General features: G+C 40.2%; 1 protein-coding gene across 1 annotated transcript; it reads left to right on the top strand.

Annotated features, from left to right (window-relative positions):
- Positions 1-435: 435 nt before the first annotated feature.
- LOC106134139 (citron rho-interacting kinase) lies at positions 436-18,731 on the top strand. Its single transcript, XM_060950770.1, has 31 exons — positions 436-752; positions 1,133-1,230; positions 1,416-1,571; positions 2,077-2,273; positions 2,588-2,759; positions 3,805-3,920; positions 4,027-4,207; positions 4,669-4,804; positions 5,084-5,183; positions 5,587-5,769; positions 6,147-6,390; positions 6,699-6,764; positions 7,527-7,787; positions 8,021-8,137; positions 8,412-8,564; positions 8,893-9,174; positions 9,373-9,441; positions 9,597-9,844; positions 10,147-10,303; positions 12,199-12,300; positions 12,601-12,768; positions 13,129-13,338; positions 13,867-13,983; positions 14,260-14,366; positions 14,950-15,009; positions 15,091-15,141; positions 15,254-15,310; positions 15,473-15,629; positions 15,952-16,153; positions 16,556-16,791; positions 17,103-18,731. Exons 1-31 carry the CDS (start codon positions 545-547, stop codon positions 18,198-18,200), a joined length of 5,709 nt encoding a protein of 1,902 aa, XP_060806753.1. The 5' UTR covers positions 436-544; the 3' UTR covers positions 18,201-18,731.
- Positions 18,732-19,352: the final 621 nt, after the last annotated feature.

The raw sequence follows: 19,352 nt of genomic DNA on the forward strand, positions 1-19,352 counted from the left end.
TTATGAATTTTACTGGATTGTTTCTTTTTTTTAGTTTTTTTTAAATTTGGTAATGTCAGCGCCATCTAGTGTTGAATAGAAAAAGAACAATTTTTTGTTTAAACTACGAACTTCAAGTAGGTACTAATGCTTTTAAATCTGTAAGAAAGTGTCTTCTACATCCGTCATTGATGAAATAATTACGAGAATTAAAAATAACTAGATTTTTATTGGTGTAATTTACAATCGCACTACGGATAGCAAACGTGGTAGATCTTGGGTAAAATTAACGAACCATATAGATATTTTTTTACATTTACTTATGGCAACATGAATAATGATTGTCAAATCTTTATGTGACAGATGTGTCATGTCCTGTCATGGTCCATGTGTCCTGTCATAATACATGTCAAGCAAGCAATTCAATTTTCAAATTTCAAATTAACGGTGCAAATACAAGGCGGTCTTCAGATAGTTGTTGACGCAAAATTAGAATTACATCTGATAAACAATGGAATAATGCATTAATAATTTATTTCTGAGCGAAGTGTAGTTGTGACTTTCAATGGAGCCTTCAAAAGAAGCGATCGCTGTGCGGATCACGCGATTGAACCGCCAAATACTAGGCAAGGTGATTGGGGCTACAAGTAAACTAAACAAAAAGATATTAGACCGTGAGACTCTCCTGGATGCTCTCACGGTTCTCTACGATGAATGCAATGATGATCCTGTCAAGAAAAGTGATGAATTGGTTAGGGCTTTTGTCGACAAATGTAAGTTTCATTGATTTTGGGTGACATAAACAAAGAGCTATATGTCAAGCAAGATGCTATTATTTTCCTGAACTCTCTAGGGTTTATACGACTAAACTCATTCTGCATGGCATAATGATGATAAAGATTTTAAATAAATAAATATAATTATTATGTCTTTCCCTTGATTAGCTTACAATTTCTGCTGAAAGAGAAGCACCAGGTGCATACCATGTTTTTTTCTTCACTAACAGGCTAAGATGGAAGCTACTGTTAGACCACTTGTTTTCTGTTGAAATTGTATTCTAATATTTCTTTGAAAATGTAAGATAAAGCTTCACTATCTGTTGCTTTTAATTGATAACAAGATATCTAAGTAATATTTATTGCAATAATTTCAGATCGCAGCACTCTGGCTGATCTACGTCGAATGCGTGTCAGTTTGTCGGACTTTGAAATACTTCAATCAATAGGCCGTGGACACTTTGGTGAAGTACATGTAAGTTCTGATTACAACATCACCAAAGAAAATTATACCTATTGCTTCATCTGTGGATTTAAACTTCTCTTGTATGAGATCAAATCAAATTTTATAAGAACAATTTACTACAGTTCGTTCTGAAGTCATTAGCCAACTAACATACCAAACTACATAAGATATATTGTCATCACATCATCTTGCAGATGGTTCGAGAGAAGGAGACTGGTGATGTTTATGCATTGAAGACATTACGAAAAGAGCAGTCTCGCAAACAGAGGACTGGGGCTGCGGAAGATGAACGGGATGTGCTGGCAACCGCCAATAGCCCCTGGATACCCCGGTTACAGTATGCTTTTCAGGTAATTTATAGATATTTAAACTATTAATGTAAAATTTGTTTCTCTGCAAATACATATGTATTGATCGGTAGGTGATATGTGAATAGTTTAAAAATATGTATTTTACTTTGGGTTTGTTAATATTTCTATAGCCTTTTTTTTAAACTTATCACCATATTGTCAACAACAACATGGAATGGAAATACTATTTTCTGGTATGGTATTTATATTTGACTAGTCTTAGTTATTTTTTCTTCCCAATGTCCAGTGTATATTTTCAATTTTTACTATGAATATAGGTATTGACTTTATTAATCATTATAATTTTTATTTTTAAACTCTTTGCACAAAAAATGCACAACAGGTGGACTTAATACCACAACACATAGTCTAACCTTTAGATCAAACTTAGATGTATAATTGCTTTAACTATTTCCATAAGTATTTTTCCTGCATATTATGTAATTTTTTAAATTAGTTAGCTAGTTGGTGGAATATTTTCATGCATAGTTCTTATTATTCCTAGGACAATAACAACTTATACCTTGTTATGGAGCTCTGCCTGGGTGGAGACCTGGCAGGACTCATGTCCCGAAGGAACCATCCGCTATCGGAGCGCGACGCCGCCTTCTACGTGGCGGAGGTGGCGCACGCGCTGAAGGCATTGCACGCCATGGGATACGTGCATAGAGATGTCAAGCCACATAATATATTGTTGGACCGGTATGTGTTACTTTTCAGTTCCATTAAAAAACATGAGCCACATACATAAGCTATGAGAAAGCTGTATGTCGTGTCACATGTTGTTAGAGCAGTTATATTGACTCAAGTTTTGATGTGAACAGCTGTGAATGGAATTGGCATTCAGTTCATGGATGTCTAGTATATATTTTAAAAATTAAAAATCTAACTTAGGTCCCACCTAAAATGTAGCAAAATTCGTTAGTTATTCCCACTTTTTACGTACTATTTATTTTACGAACGATACTCCAATAGCTATTGGGAATGTGTAGTTAATATTCGGTATGTATGGGTAGATGCGGCCACGTGAAGCTCGGCGACCTGGGCTCGTGCAGCCGCCTGAGCGCGGGCCCGCCGCCGGCCGCCACGCCCGACTACGCGGCGCCCGAGCTGCTCGCGGCGGCCGCGTGCGAGGCCACGCACGCCGGCTGCCTGCAGGCCTGTCGCGGGCTCGCCAACGCTTACATTGTGGGTGAATGTGCTCTAGTGCAGCTAGTTGTAGACTTCCTGTTGTCATATTGTATGAATGAACGTACCAATAACGTCAACAAGAGATTATGCCAAGCAGCACCAATTTAAATATTTTCATCATAATGATTTCCAGTAACATATCATTAGCATAGCATAGCATCTGTTTGTCTCTCTTGCTTTTGCAATTATACATAGAGATTAATAACACATTAATTTTTGTAACAATAGTATTTACTAAAAAAAAAATTTATATTCGTTTTTATATTACCATCTTCATACCAGTCGAAGAGATATACATGGTTTAGGTATTTAAATGTAACGAGACAGTTACAGTAATTTATTACAGATAGACTTGATTTCTCTAAGTAGTATAAGTAGTAAATTGGTAGTTTTGATAGGCATAGCATGTGTGTAGTAACATTATTAAATTCTAAAAACATGAGTAGATAGTATGTAGAATAATTAATTATTGGATTAAGTTTAAAGTAAATAAAATAAAAACACATTATAACATTGATACTAATGTTGTAGAAACTGAAGCGACGCTTCTAATATATTAGCTTTAATTAGCTTCTTTTTATTTTAATGGCAAAACAGTTAAATGGAATATTGATTTTTTTTTTACTTTTATTTATTTTTATTAACTTATAAATACAATATATTACTTATAATGAACATACCATACCATATAAAGACTAGGCAAAGTACAGAAAAAGAGAAACAATACAGTTTACAATCTAGATATGTATTTATTTTAAACTTGAAGGCGCCCGTGCTAAGCAAAAATACCGTTAATTCCCATTCGTGTAGGGATTTTGGTAAATCCTTTTTTAGTGCATCCCAAGAAGGAACCTACGTGCCAAATTGCAAATTTCTAAAGCCAGGGATTTGGGCTAGCTATCTGAAATAAAATAAAATCTTTGTTGTGTAAAATGTATATATGGGTGGATAATACATTCAGCCAATCAGTCACTCAGTAACGGAAGAGTTTTATAAAATTGCCCCATTTCGAACATAACAAAATAACATTTGTAATGAACAGGCAGCAGTGGATTATTGGTCGCTGGGCGTGGTCGCATTTGAACTAGTGACCCTGCGACGTCCGTTCTCTTCTGGGGAAGAAGATTCCGTGGCTAAAGTACTTAGCAATATACAACAGTAAGTTCTTTTATTTGCTTTATGTTTTGATGCAAAATCCTATAGATAAAATTTATGATCTGAACTTGTGAAAAGATGATTACCAATGTCAACATTATACAATCAGATACGAGCGTGATCCGTCATCGGAACCACCGTTCGAGGCGCCGCCTAACGGCCCGTCGTCAGAATGGCGCAGTCTGGTGTCAGGATTGCTACGGGTGCAGCCGTCGCGGCGGTACTCCTACCTCGACACACTACGGCACCCCGCACTGGCTCATACTGCGCCACATAACATACGCGATCAGGTAAAGCTATCCTTAATCTGGTCTTATATAGAAATAAAATATTAGTATACGGAGGAAGTTTAGGCGCCACTTAACAAGCTGTCGTCAGAATGGCGTGGGCTGGTGTCAGGATGCTTCATGTGCAGCAATCGCTGGATACTCTTAATAATCTTCTCTTAGATCTTAATAATACACTATGGCACCCTGCACACCGCATATTTTGCTGGTTACGTACTTAGTCTGGCCATAGACACTGGCTAAAATTAAACGAAATATGTATGTATTAATTTTGAATTTGGAGCGCCGCCATTTCAAGCTCCACATAACTGGTCGTCGTTAGATGGCGCTGTTCGGTGTCAGCTTCGAGTGTCGCTACTGCCGGGACGCCGTAGTCGATGATTGAATACTGATTTTGTCATGTACAGGGTTTAATTTAAGTTTTGTCCTTAGCATACATAACTAATTGTTACGTTCCCCGCCAGGTGCCGCCATGGGTGCCGTGCGTTCGCGGCGCGGAAGACGCTTCATTCTTGGCGCGCTGTGAGAGGGAGCCGCGGCCGCCCGACGCCGCCCCGTTCCGCGCCAGACCGCCGTTTGCGGGACAACTGCCCTTCGTCGGTGAGTTGATGTTATATATGTATGACTTATGTATTTCTATATAGCTTGATGTGAAATATGTATGACTTATGAATCTCTTTCTAGCGTTAAAGTCTACTAGAGTCTTAGAATATGAGAAGATAAGACATACCTATGTACATATATTGATTTTTAATGTTTGTGAACTTGTTGTTGTAGTTGCTTTCAATGCTCTTAAATAAGCGGAGGACCGCGGTGTTGCGTTTATTCATTAAAAAGAAACCCTTTTCAGAAAGATATTAAAATTGTGCTATTTTGCAGGATATTCATTTGTGGCTCCGGATGAAATGGAAGAAAGCACAATGAGCAGCGGATTTAACGCATCGCATGATTGTACAGCAATTGACCTTGCTACTTTCAAGTAAGTATTTGCCACTGGCACTTGATGATATCTTACAGGTTGCAGAGATTTGATAAAGTTTTTACAGTTGGTTGTTTGCCTTATACAATTCTTTTTTAATTATCAATGATTCTATGACACTAAACGATTTAAAGTAGAGCCTGAATGAAGGCTGTTTTACGACCAATCTATGTTCAATACTTGATCATTGATCTCCATATTGACCAATTATAATTTTTATGGCTGAGACAATGATACATTGATATTCATGAAGTTAACTCAACCCTATCCCATCACCACCTTGGCTCTACCAACCTTCCAGTGATCCTCGGCGAACCATGGGAGCAGTGCGCTGCTCTCGCGTTTGCGTCGTCTAACAGCGCACCCTTTCTTGACTCGCTACAAAATGAGTTTAATCCATCAGGTCAGCGGAGAAGCTAGCGGCGATGCGCGGGCGCGAGGTGAGCTCGCTGCAGCAGCAGCTGGCGGCGGCGGCGGCGGGCGCGGCGGCGGCGGCGGCGCGCGCGCGGCGGGAGGCGGACGCGGACGCCGAGCGCATGCGCGCGCGGCTGCAGGCCGACATCACCGCGCTCACGCTGCAGAACAGGTGCATGTTGGGCCGCGATCTTACCCCTCGAACATTTTTTTAAACTAAATTATAAATATTTCAAAAAGTAATTAACCTATATTGTTACCCTCGAGCTTAAAAGTTCTACTGACAGATCCTTTATACCTTTTAAATTTCATCAAATCAACAATCGACGAAAATCTTCCGCACGACATAGGGTGTACATAATGCGGATCTACCAATACCGTCCGCAAAAATCCGCACATCCAACGCAACATTTTTCATATCTGTGACATACTGCACTTGTCCTTAGCATACCTACATAACTTTGTGTCACTTCTCCACAAAGAAGCAACATTCTGCTTAAATTCTTTGAAAACCATTTTTAATTTAGGGATTTTCCATTATTTCCTCAGACGTCTAGAGCGCCAAATAGAAGTCGAAAAAGAGGAGCGCATGGCCCTCGAACGCACCAACCAAGAATTGAACATTCACAATACAGAACGAAACAACGCCGCCGTGGCCGAATTGGAGAGGGAGCGGGACGTGCTGAAGGAGGAACTGCGGGGGGCGGAGGCTCAGAACAGGGAGCTGCAGGCCGAGTGCACGCGCGCGCTCGCGGCGGCCGACACCGCGCGACTGCAGCAGCGGCACTACAAGGCAAGTAGTGCGACAGAGATGGTAGAAAAGGGGTGATTAATGAAAGAGAAAGGAGATATTCAAAACTTTTGTATAATGAGTTCTTTCTATTCAGCTCACAAATTATTTGGGAAAATAGAAATATTTATTGCCTTATCAGAAATAAAGAATATGTTCAGAATTTTATATGAGAATAATTTCTCATATAAAGAAATTATCGGTACTAATATACCGATAATTTCTTTTGCCTATATCAAAAAAAAAATTTGTGTATTGTCAATCTAAGTGAAAATAACCGACACGTTACTCAAAAATTTAACTGTATATAGGATATACTATCGCACGTGCATGATTTACGGCATAGAAGACTGACCGAAATCAACGTTCGCCCAATTGTGAGTGAAGTAGCTCATATTGATCTCTGTAGAATTAGAAACTAGTAGTAGTTACGTAAAACTTTAAATAAATTACCCCTGTGAATCTGCAAAAGCATTGAACGTCTTGGTTAGGTTTTTAAATATATCTATATCACCTTATTCGTCTCGATAATTTCAGTAATATTCTTTTCATTGTTAGCTCACATTTATTCCTAGAAATCATTTGTGTCATGGGTATTAGTTGTAAACTATTATTATTTATTGTCATTCAGTCATTCTAATAATACTTAAAAAAAAAAAAAAAAAAAAAAACCTTTATTTACTCCACAACAAGATGGCCTAAAAATGTGTAGTAATACTTATTTTCTCTGATAAATATACCTGTGGACAATAATCGTTGTGGAGATCTGGTGCCTACGCTAGGTGTCAAAAGAACCTGTATTGCAGGTCACCAGGTCCCCCGCCCGGTATGACACATTAAACGGTAACTATAAGTGACTAACTTAAGGTTATACAATTCTGCAATTTAAGAGTTTTAGACATTAAATGATCCATACGATTACTTCCGTACTTAGCCCTACGATTAGGGTAATCTTGGGATCAGTGAAAAATTTATACTAAGTACGGGAGCCAAAATCATACTTATTGTAGAAACTATGTGTCCTGTACATTAGTGATAAAAAATACCTTATCATTTGTTTTACTTTTATCACTTTAAGGGTTAATGCAATCATCTTTACACTTTACTTACGTTTAAATATTAAAAATGTACTTATACAGGACACAATAGCAAAAGAGCGTGCCCTACGTCGTCAAACGCTGAGCGGCGGGGACGAGGCGCGAGAGGTGGCGACTCGCCTCGCCTCGGCCGAGGCCGCGCTCGCCAGGGAGACGCGAGGCCGCGCGGAGGCAGAGGCGCGCCTCGCCGGCCTCGACGCTGACAACGTGACGCTGAGAGCGGAGAACGACGCGCTGAAGACTGATAACGCAACGCTTCAGAGAGACCTTGATGCTACGAGGAAGGAACTTCTTGAGTATAAGGTATTCTTCTTAAAAATAGACAGGTATTAAAAAGGAAGCCTCCCATGTCCTATCAGGCCACGCAGAGGCAGACACTCTAGTTGCTTTTTTCTAATTAATGTTTGATTCAACTGTTTCTTGTACTATCAGAAAAAGAGCGCTGTTTGACATGGACGGCAACAAAGTCAAGTACTTAGCTCATTAGTTGTCGGGAAGAAATTGATCTAAGCGATTAAATAATATGTTATGTACAGAACTGTTGCTTGGAGAAGCAGCGTGTGTCGGATACATGCGGCGAGCAACTGAGAATAGCTCAACAAGAGCTGGCCCAGGAGCGTGTTCGTGTCTCCACGCTCACGGCACAAGTACAGGTATGCGCCTATTTGTATACGCATTAACGCGTAATTTTCTTTTTCATGTTCAAATAGTGTTTAAAAATTCTAGTATTCTAGTGGTTGTACATCATAATTAAGAAAAAATCAAATTGTTTATTTCTCTATCCCGACGTACGAGAAGCAAGTTTCGCGAATCTGTTTTAGAGTTCTAAACATTTACATTTTTTCTCACTCAATAAATGACTGACAATTATTCATATATATTCTATATGTTTTCATAGCAAATAATGAATCTCTCCCTTCGCACTAGGAGCTAGAACGTAGCGTAGAGGAGGCGGCGCGGCGCGAGTCGGCCCTGGAGGAGCAGTGCGCGCGCACCGAGGCGCGGCTGCGCGAGCGGCTGGACGACGCCGAGGCGCGCGCCGCGGCCGCCCTGCAGGACGACGGCAGGCATCGGGAGAAGGTTACACTTAGTTACATCACTATACCAATATATATCTAAAATAAAAAGTAAGATTTCCACCTTGGCCGTTGAAAGAGATCTACCCCAACCTTGATTAAGTCATTATCAACTAGGTGGCAGGTTCCGCTTGCCGGGTATGTGATCGCAAGTTTAAGATCTTTCTTACCATCCTGTAGGCACAAGAAATAATTTTTACTTTTTAAACTACCTTCTAATGCTCAAATGACAGCCAATTACCGATTATTATTCTCGCTCTTAGACAATAGTTAACTCTTTTCCACAAAAATTAGACGCAGAAAAAGTCTAGCAAAGAATTTTGAAATTACAGGTAACAACATTAGAGCAACTGGTGCGTCGTCTGGAACGCGAAGTGAGCGCATTAGAACGCCGCGTGTGTCCGGAGTGTACGGCGCGAGCGAACGAGCGTCGCGAGCAACCTGAGCATTCCGAGCATCGCGAGCAAGCCGAGCAAACGCCGCGAGCGAGCAAGCATGACAAGATGGCGGCCGAAGCGTTCAGTGATACGGAGAGCGTGGGAGATGGAACGCATGTTAACGCGCAGTTGACTCTGCTCAGAGAACAATTGGAACGATCTGAAGCGGCCTTACAGGTTTGCGTTAAGATATATTTTATTGAGTTCCTAAGTTTTATTACATCTTGCTAAATTAAAAAATATGTTAATTAATGTTGGTTAACTCTCTGTAATTATTACATAAATAAGAAGCCAATAATAGATTCCCAGAAATAAAAGTGTGTTCCATTACTTAAAAACTACAAACATACGTCATATACTTTAATTTGCTTCCAGGCTCGTGCTGACGAAATTGCTTCCCTCAAACAAGAGGCTCGAACTGCTAATTTAGCGAGATGGAGAAAAGTAAGTTATATTTTTTGTACAAAGTTGTGTTTCAACATTAATTCATTATATAAGATTTCCGCGATAACTCTTAATCATATTGAGTTTTATTATGATTCGCAAATACATACCTAATAAATTTCTAAAATGTGTCTAATATATATTTCAATTTTTAGGAAAAAGAATACAGCGAATTGTCTTTAGAAGCGAAATCCACTGCGCGCGAACTAAAAAGAGTTGAAGAGCGTTTGTCAGCCGTACTTGAGGGGAAGAAGACTGCCGAGAAGAAAGTGGTCGAACTGCAGAGTGAGATAGCCACATTAAAGCCGCAGTACGAGCGAGCGAGCAAGGACGCTCAGAGGTTGCAACAACAGTTGGAGAAGCTGCAGAAGACGCTCGACACTGCTCAGGCTGAGGTGGACAGGTGAGATTTGTTCCTCCTGGCGTTAATCCTGGTGATATACTCGCCACTCTGGACACGAGTCTGGGGTGCGTCCTTTGACCATGATCTTTGATTGTGTTAGTCAGATTTTAGGACTCCTGTCTGACATGCGTAACCTTTGCAAGGGTAAGGGTAAGGCAAGTGAGACTGACAGGAATGAAGAGTAAGATAGCACATGGCTGCCTAAAGAACACACAAGTCTCGAGTTTACTTTGAGTCTAGCTAACTCAATCTGTGTATTTTGTCCTGTATATTAATTTATCTCTCCCACTGGCTGCACATAGGTCCCGTAACGACATTCGCAAGCTGAAGAGCGAACTGACATACAGCGAGAAACGGCGCCTCCACGCGGAGGAACAAGAGGAGATCTCGAGCCGGGAGCGCGCGCTCACGCGGGAGGAGCTCCACCAACTGCGGGCGCGCGCCGACGAGTTGGAGCAGGTGGGTTTGTCATCCCATTTCCAAAACTACGGTTTAAGAGAAATATCACTGGCAGTTTTATAGTATTAAAGACTAGCTGGTAACGCGACTTTGTCCACGTGGAAAAGTTATTTTCGGCATCATTGAAGCCCTCAAGGAGGAATAATTTCCCCGCTTTTTTTTATTATTTCTTCGCTCCTAATAGTTGCAGCGTGAACATAAATAGCCTTAAGCCTTAATCGATAAATAGTCTATTACACACAAAAATAATTTTTCAATTCGAACCAGTAGTTCCCGAGATTAGCGCGTTCAAACAAACAAACTTTTCAGCTTTATAATATAAGTATAGATGTAGGCAAACGTTTTTTTTTCATTCGTACTTCTTTGCTTTTGTGCACCCGAAAATCTTCCCCGGTATAAAAGGAAAAACCCTATTAAAGGTCTTGCCTTACAGGTTTTCATTAGAAAATACAAAATATTTACTTTTTAAAATATACTTTGATAATGGCGTTGTTTTGAGTAATAATAACAATAACTAAAAACAATGCCATTATCAAGGTTTTGTTAGCAACAATTTAGCAGCATTGTTTATACTTTTTTAAATAGTGAATCAACAAACAAGTGTTGCTGATGTTTGAAAAGGCATAAATGATTTTTGAAAGAAAAGGAACATTAATATTATCGATGAATGACTGCCATTTGATGCTTCTTTTCCCACTTCTCTTAACCCACGGAATCCACGAAAAAGAGATGCCAGTATTCCTATTCTGAATGCCAGAACCCATGACACGATTTTACATGTCGTATTGACAGAATTATTCACTTGTTAACCGAGATAAGAACCATTCTATGGCAGCTCGACAATAGCACAAACTTTGTTTATCATATCTGCCCGTCGGGAATCAACAAACACTGACATCACGTCGCGGGAACATTGTTTTTGTCGCTATTCTAAACATCTTTGTCATGTTTTCCGCATAGGTTTTTCTGCAGTACGTTCTAGCGAGATGTGGACTTTCGTCGCGTCCGTGAGAAAACTTTCGTTTCCATCTCAGTCTGCGCAGTGAGTTCGGAACGTAAAGTGTTAACAAAAGTGAATTTTTTGCGTCAATGACAGCGGCGAAGAATAGTCTGTTTTATTTTTATCGGCGGCGCGAAAGAAGGATTTACTGGCAAATCTTGGCCAGGCTTGTTCGATATATATTCTTTACATTAGTGAACGGGGAAAGAATAATATTCGCGAGGATGAGTAGGAACGAGACATGTGAATGTAGGAAGGATGCCCCGGTGTGGGTGGTGGCTAGGAAAAGATGGTCAGAGAAGCCGCCGCTACTGCCGAAGCCGCCGCACCTGCTGGTGGGGGCGCTGGGGCGCGGCTGCCACCCGTGGGCGCGCCGCATGAGGTTCGCGCTGATAGCTGATCTGCTGCAGGGTCGATGCAACGCTACGAATAAAGCTTTGTTCGCGCTAGACTCGCACTTTGCAGCGGTAGTGTTGTGGATTTATTTTTATAATCGTAAATGCTATGTTTTGCCATGTTTCCAATTTCCTAGTTTCAGGTGTGATAGGTATACAGTCTTGAAGAACTTAGGTAGAATGTAAATAAGTAAATTAATGAGGATGTCTTTTAGAAATTTAGATCAGTTGTGACTATGATTATAATATAATTTATAAGGAGATTCTCAGCTGCAAATGTCGCACTATTTTCATATAGAACACAATGTTTTTTATTAAATAAGTACTTCAAAACAAAAATCTCAATAAATATTTTTCTAAATATTGTTTTTAAATTAGGTCTATTACATTCTTACATAATTACCGAGGTACAGATAATTGCTGACACCTCTCTCATTGCGATTCACTCTCATAAATAAAGGAAAGAGCTATACATAAATAAGCAATGTTTTTTAATTTAGAACAACAGGGGGTTGCAAGAAGCATGCAGCTTGTTGGAGGAGCAGTTGACGGACTTGGAGAAACTTGCTGATCATCATGAACTCAAGAATAAAGATCTAGAGGTAAGTTATTAGTTATTTTATTGTGTGTTCTGTATATTTTTACTAGCTTTCTATATTTTCGATTAAGGTTTTTTATTGATCAATTATAAGCTTTTTCAAATCACCACTGGAATGCCGAATATTTGTCGAAATGTAGAAATAAACGTTGAAAATAAGTTGAGCTGCTGCCAGCTTGATTAATGATTGTTGCAGAAAGTGAAGTGCTTCTCCCATAGTACGAAATATCAAAATGAGTCTATCTGGGAAGTACACGCGATACGGTCTGTATATAAAAGTATTAACATTGACATTTATTCCCAGACTGAAACCCAACGTCTACGCAGCGAGCTATCATCATGTCGGTCTAAGCTATTGGATGCTGAGAAACAGTCGTCTCAGTGCGCGGCCGAGCTCAGCCTCGTGGCGAGGCAGCACCACGAGGCGCGCGACGAGGCCGTGCATGCTACCTGTCAGATCAAACTGTTGCAGGTATGTTAAGTAAATGGAGATTTTCGTATGTAGGCTTACCTAACCTTTAAGTAAATATAATCTTCCAATTTATTACACGGCTTGCTTATTTGTATCCTTTATTGTAATGACATACTATGAACTTAACATATGCCTAGCATCATTTCAATAATGTAATGTATACGTTTATAGGTTTGTGTAATGATGAAAGATTATTTGATATTTAATGGGAAAAAATTACTGTTACCCTTTGGTATGACTTAAATTATGTGTATAAATTTTTTTATTGTAACTATGGCCATTATTACTATTAGCAGGAGCATCTTCAAAGCCGCAATGAGCAAGTGTCCTCACATACATTTTTTTTAAATATGTTATCAGGAGCGCCTTCAAAGCCGTGATGATCGCGTGTCAGAGTTAGAAGCTCGCTACTTGGAGTTAGAGAGTGCGCACTCGGCCCGCGAGGCGGCGTTGTCGTCGGCGGCGCGGCGAGTGCGCGAGTTGCAGGAGGAGGCGGCCGCGCTGCGCACGAGGCTGCACGAGGAACATGCGCGCGCGATGCAGCTGCAGGCGCAACTTGCCGAGACACAGGTCACATACATACCTATCTGTGGAAATTTATAGGTTTAAAGTGCAATTTTTGTAATATCGCTAATTATAAAAATTATTTGTCATAGGTAATTTTTACCACCAAAATTGCATAATGAAAACAATTGTCAAACTTAATAATACCTCCATATATTAAATCGATGTTTTCAAATTTCAAAATTATAAGAAGTTGTCGAATACCTTGGTCATATATTCACGTATTCTATATTAAAAAAAAATCGTGGGCGAACGTATTCACACTTGACGGTACGTGGGGTATTTTGAATCCTCAACAGTATATCAAGATACCCAGTCACTATTACTGCACCCTAGAATTCTGTGCAGGGTTACTTGCCATGCGATTGACGGTACAGAATGTTTTCTTCGTATTCTTTTTAAATTTAATAGCTAACTCTTGTCGGTGGAGTTAAATAGAGGCTCCCTCCATGTTTTTTTACTTGTTGGTATTTACTTTTCCTTTATTTGATCTAATTTATTTTCGGTAATGGCAATAAAATATAAATGTGGCAGGAGGAGCTGTCGTGCGCGCGCGAGGCGGCGGCGGCGGCGGCGGCGTGGTGGCGCACGCGGGAGACCAAGGCCGACGCCACGCTGCGGCAGCAGGCCAAGCTGATCGACTTCCTGCAGGTATACACTGCTGTTTTTCAGTTTTACAAAGAAGAACAGGGGGTACGCAACCAGAAATAACGGAACCAAGAGAACGGACAAACGGAGGAATTATTTTTTTGTTATCTGATCCTTTAGGTGTGTTTCACATATTTTTCTACCTGAAGCATTGCTTAATTTTTTAAATAGTTGTCATTAGTTATATCTGTTAACCTTTGTTGTAACTTTTGGTTTACTCTCTAATATTTGTTTTCATAATGGGGAAGAATAAGGAAATAATAAAAAATGTGGTTTAAGGCAAAAGTAGAAGAAGCCGGTCGTAAGAAGTGCTCCCTGAGCAACAAGCTATTCGGACGCTCCGGCCGCAGGACGCCCGCTTCGCCGCCGCTGAGGAGAGCTAACCGGTATGTTGTGTTAGAAAATAAATAATACATTTCTAAAAAACACATTTACATGACACCACATTTTGTATCAGATATTTCCAAAAGCGACCACCACAAATTCTTAAAAATACATTTCCATTTAAAGTTCTTGTGACATAAAAAACTGGATTATCAAAGACGAACGAAACAGTTTGTATGTTTTGGAAATGTTAAAAATAGTAATTAGGTATATATATTTGTGTCGTGTGGTTCCCGGCACCAATAAATAAAATAAAAAATTGGATGACGTAAAAGGCGTCTAAGGGATAGGCTTACAAAACTTGGGATTCTTCTTTTGGGCGATGGGCTAGCAACCTGTCACTATTTGAATCTCAATTTTATCATTAAGTCAAACAGCTGAACGTGGCCTATCAGTTGGCTCTGTCTACCATGCAAGGAATATAGACGTGATTATATGTATGTACTTATGTAAAATTTTAAGATTGATGATTTTGGCATTTATTTTGGAAAAACATTAGTCATTTTGTGGACGTATCTATTAATGAATTTTACCAAGTTATGCTTTTGCATATTAAATATTTTTATATTAAATGTTTTGTTATAGGGAATTACGCGAAGAAGTAGAAAAATTACGAGCAAAACTGTCCGCACTCAATGGAGAAGAGTACGTATGCGCACAGATCGACATTTTTAGATTATTATTATATTTTAGATTTATATTCTTAATTAACTTCTTTCTTTACAGCTGTCCTCCTACGCCTAGAAGAGAAAAACCTAAATCGAAACGACTTAGTGGGTATGGTTTCTTTTCTACAAATAACAGATTTTGCTTTGTTCGAATTGCTTTTGTATGTTAATATATTTTTTTAATTTTATGGTTTTTAAAAACAATATGGTACTCTTCACAGACGAAAGAGCATGGAATCGGCTAATGGCGATCAAGATGATATGGTGACAGTAGTGTGGTAAGTTCATAATATTTTATTTTTACATATTTGAATTATGAGAACTATACATTTAAATGAAAATTCTATCAGCTTGTGACATAATGTTAAAAGATTACATTTGTTAACTGACATATACCATTGTGTTGGTAAAATTGCTTGAAGATTTGTATTCGTACGCAGGTCGGACGGCAGCCGCGAGTCGATGCGGGCGCAGTTGTCTGACGGGCTCCTGCAGCTGCGGCCCGCGGCGGGGCTCCGGTCGCGGCCGCTGCGGGCGCGCCTCGCCGCCGAGCGGGCCGCGCATCTGGCGCACGGGGACGCCGGCCGGGCATTCATGGTCACTTGCTTGTTTTATTTTAAAGAAACATTTTTAATACCAATGTAGATAAATTAACTAATAGTAACAGTGACTGTGGCCAATTGAAACGGATGTGATATGTAACCTAAATTGTGTCCAAAAATCTTGATTTGTAGATCTTGTCATGTGCTTATAAACTTTTTAAACAGACTATTCCCTAGGACATGGTATTTTTCATTTAAACAGTACATATTATATATAAACATCAAACATCCAAAGCAGACTTGGCTTACTATTTTTTTTTTAAGTCCGTCCTAAGCCGTAAAAAAGTACCTACCTTAACATGTGTTTAAACTTGTAGGTGAAACTAGAAGAGTCTCCACGCGACAGCGAAGTAGCAATAGTCTGCAATACTGTGTCGGAGCGCGCGAGCTGGATCTCGAGACTGAACCCGGGCCCCCTCGCCACGCGGCCCTCCGCCGGCTTTACGGGGCGGACGCTGTGCCAACATCGGGTGCCACCCAATACTGCGTTGTACTTGGCGGATGATGCTGTACTTATTGGTATGTATCGAAAATGGAATATATTGAACTGTATGTGAAATTAAAAGAGATTCCGCGCGGCAGTATAAATAGTAGTGTGTGCAGTTATAGGAAGACAGTATGTTGGAAATATGAGGATATAGAAAATTATTTGAGAATGAAACGAGTACTACTCTCTACAGGATGAAATTGTACTTACTTTAGTCTTTAATCAATATCTGTTTTGATGGGTGTATTTTTAGTTGTCAGATGGGTATTATATATATATTTTAAAATGTGCATAGTACACATTTGAGTACTTTTCAGAAGTATCATAAAAAATGTTTGTTGTAAGCATTCTTGGGATTTCACGAAAACGGTGTTCATTCGTTCAAAAAGTATGATTTACGACGAACTAGTTTCTCAACCGCAACTCTCCCTCAGGCGGTCCCGAAGGTCTGTTTTCGCTGCGCGGCGAAATCCACATCGAGTGCGGGCGCTCCACAGACGTGTCGTGCCTGGCTCTGTGCGGGGCGCGCGTGCTGCTGGCGGCGGCCGGCGCCTGGCACGCGGGCTGCGCCGCTCTGTGCTCGACGGCGCGCCGCGCGCCGCAGCTCCAGCCTGAGGCGGCGTTCTTGCCGTTGGCGCTGCCAGATTCTACGCCGCCACATCTGCTTACAGTAAGACCAAATCATACATACATAGAGTTACGCGCCTCGTTATTATAATGATAGGCAGAGACTACATCTCTCCACTTGTCAACTACATACTTATAGATTTTGCTTTGCAGCTGTAGGAATTTCGATATTGCAGTATTAGCAGTATATAGAGGCCGCGAGGGATCGCACGTTTGACGGTTACTCTCTTTATAACTCATTTAATTTACTTATTTTTTATGTTCTAAAATAATCTATATTTATAAATATATAATAATGAATATATATGTATATATTTATAAACAATATCACTTTATTTATATTTTATTTCCCAGGCAATGTATGGCGAAAACATAGAAGTCCCTAGCGCTGCAGTGGCCTGCAGTCGCCGCGTGTTCCTCCTGCGTTTCGATGCGGCCAGCACCGAGTTCAAGCTGTCTCGCTCGCTCACCGTGGACCGCGCCCCGCACTCCCTGCTCCTCACCGCGCGCGCCCTCTACATCGCCGGCGAAAAACCTCTCAAAATCAACCTTCCCTCCGGCGCCCTGGAGGCCTTCGCTATCGACGAACCAATCATAGCGGCCGCTGCGAGAAAACACTCCCCTCCAAAAGCGATATTACTTATTCGAGAAAACCCTGTCGAAATTCTCCTATGTTATGCCGAACTGGGAGTATTCGTCGATGAGAACGGAAAGCGGACGCGAAACGAAGATCCCAAGTGGAGCGCGGCCGTGCACGCGTGGGCGTTTGTACACCCATTCCTGTACGTCATAGGAGAAGACAGAGTCACCGTCGTGTATCTCACGGAGGAGGTCTACAGAGCCCCGCCGTGCACGTGCGACACCACATCTTTAGCGTCAAGCACGTCCGATTGCTACATGCCGCAAATATTCAACGTGAAAATGAAAGAACCTTATTTACTTGGAACGACGCCTACTGGAGTGATATTACGGTCAAAGGACGATGAGAAATACAACGTTATTCTTTTGGAAGGAATGGCCGCTTTTAGGAGCATCGGTGCATCCGTAGAATCATTAGAAACCAATTCTGACATGAAAAGTTCAATGACAGATTTAACGCAATCCATAACAGATTTATCAGAAGGACGTCCATCTGCGGGGCATGATACTTCACAAGTTTCACAGGAGAGCATCGAGGAAACGTCTGGATTTCTAGCCGATATAAGAAAAAGAGCGCATCAATTACGTAATAAGAATCGTAAGGAACAGACTTCACACGGGACTTCAGACGACGTTATAAAAAAGATTTTAATGACAGAGGTGGGGATCAAACGCGTGTCTAACGGAAGAAAATCTCCTGAAACTTCATCGGAGTTTGACTCTGATTCCACCGAGACTGACGAGCAGAAATCAAAGGATACAGCGGACGTCTGCGCTGAAATGTTTACGCAAAAAGTCCGTTTTAAGCAGTGATGACAAAATATTATCACCCAAATACTCAAATAACTACGTCATAATAATGTGATGTTTGCCGACACATACCAGTTTGAAAGCCTTTAGCAGTATATATTTTAAAATCTTGCCCATTTTAAGATCAATTTGAAAAACAAACTATAGAATCTAGAATGTTAATATTTTAATTGCTCAATTATATTTTATTGACTTAGTAAATATATTGTTATAATAATATCAGTTCAGTCACAATAAATAGATTGATGGTTCTATGTACTTATCAACAATACATTCCGATACAGATTAATAATTAACGAGTATTTTAATATTTTAACCGTCATGTAGCAACAATAAGGCCTTGTAAGCAACTGCATTTGTAAGTATTGATATTGGTTGTACTGATTACACCACTTTTACTGTGATTTGATACTTAATTTTGTGTTTAGATTTAGTTTAGTTGGTAAACGTATTTATTTTAGTTATTATTTAGGTGCAAAGCCAGGCACGTTCGTTATTAGTAGTGCTAATAATAATTTAAGTGATGTTTTTAAGTTGTATGACATGTTAAGATTATATTATATTTTCTTATGAAACATGTTTGTTTTTTTAATTTCTCTTTCCTCGAGGTAAATCCAAGTAGATCACGCTTATTTGACACAAGACACCTTCACACACGTCTTAATCTATGTCCCCGGACGCGTAAAGTACAGATCCCCAAGTATTCAAACTGGTCTCTACTCGTAAGCTTCACCAGGCTATAACCTATTCGTACAGGTGTGATATTGCAGATATTGTCTTTGCTAGCTTGAGACCGTCGTTTACAAGTGACTTCTCTCATGCGTTCGCACCAGCCTCCCGCTGTCTTCGCCAGCGCAGCGCGATATCATCAGCAAACATGATCCACTCGAGTCTCTGACGCTCATTGATACTTCATCCAATATCACACTGAACAGAAATGGACTAAAAACCGAGCCTGGTTTGCAAGATGATGATGTTAAAATATGCGAATGAAGTACAGGAGTTCTTACCGCTATTATTATTATCTAGGTTCGGGGTGATTGAGTAAGTAACACTAATTCAATAACATTAATTCAGCTCAACATCCGGGGAAGATAAATAAAATTGTAGATTTAAACTGTTCGTATGACAAAAGACCGTCGGACAATGTGGTCA

This window comes from Amyelois transitella, chromosome 22 (genome assembly GCF_032362555.1).
Source record: "Amyelois transitella isolate CPQ chromosome 22, ilAmyTran1.1, whole genome shotgun sequence".
NCBI lineage: Eukaryota > Metazoa > Arthropoda > Insecta > Lepidoptera > Pyralidae > Amyelois > Amyelois transitella.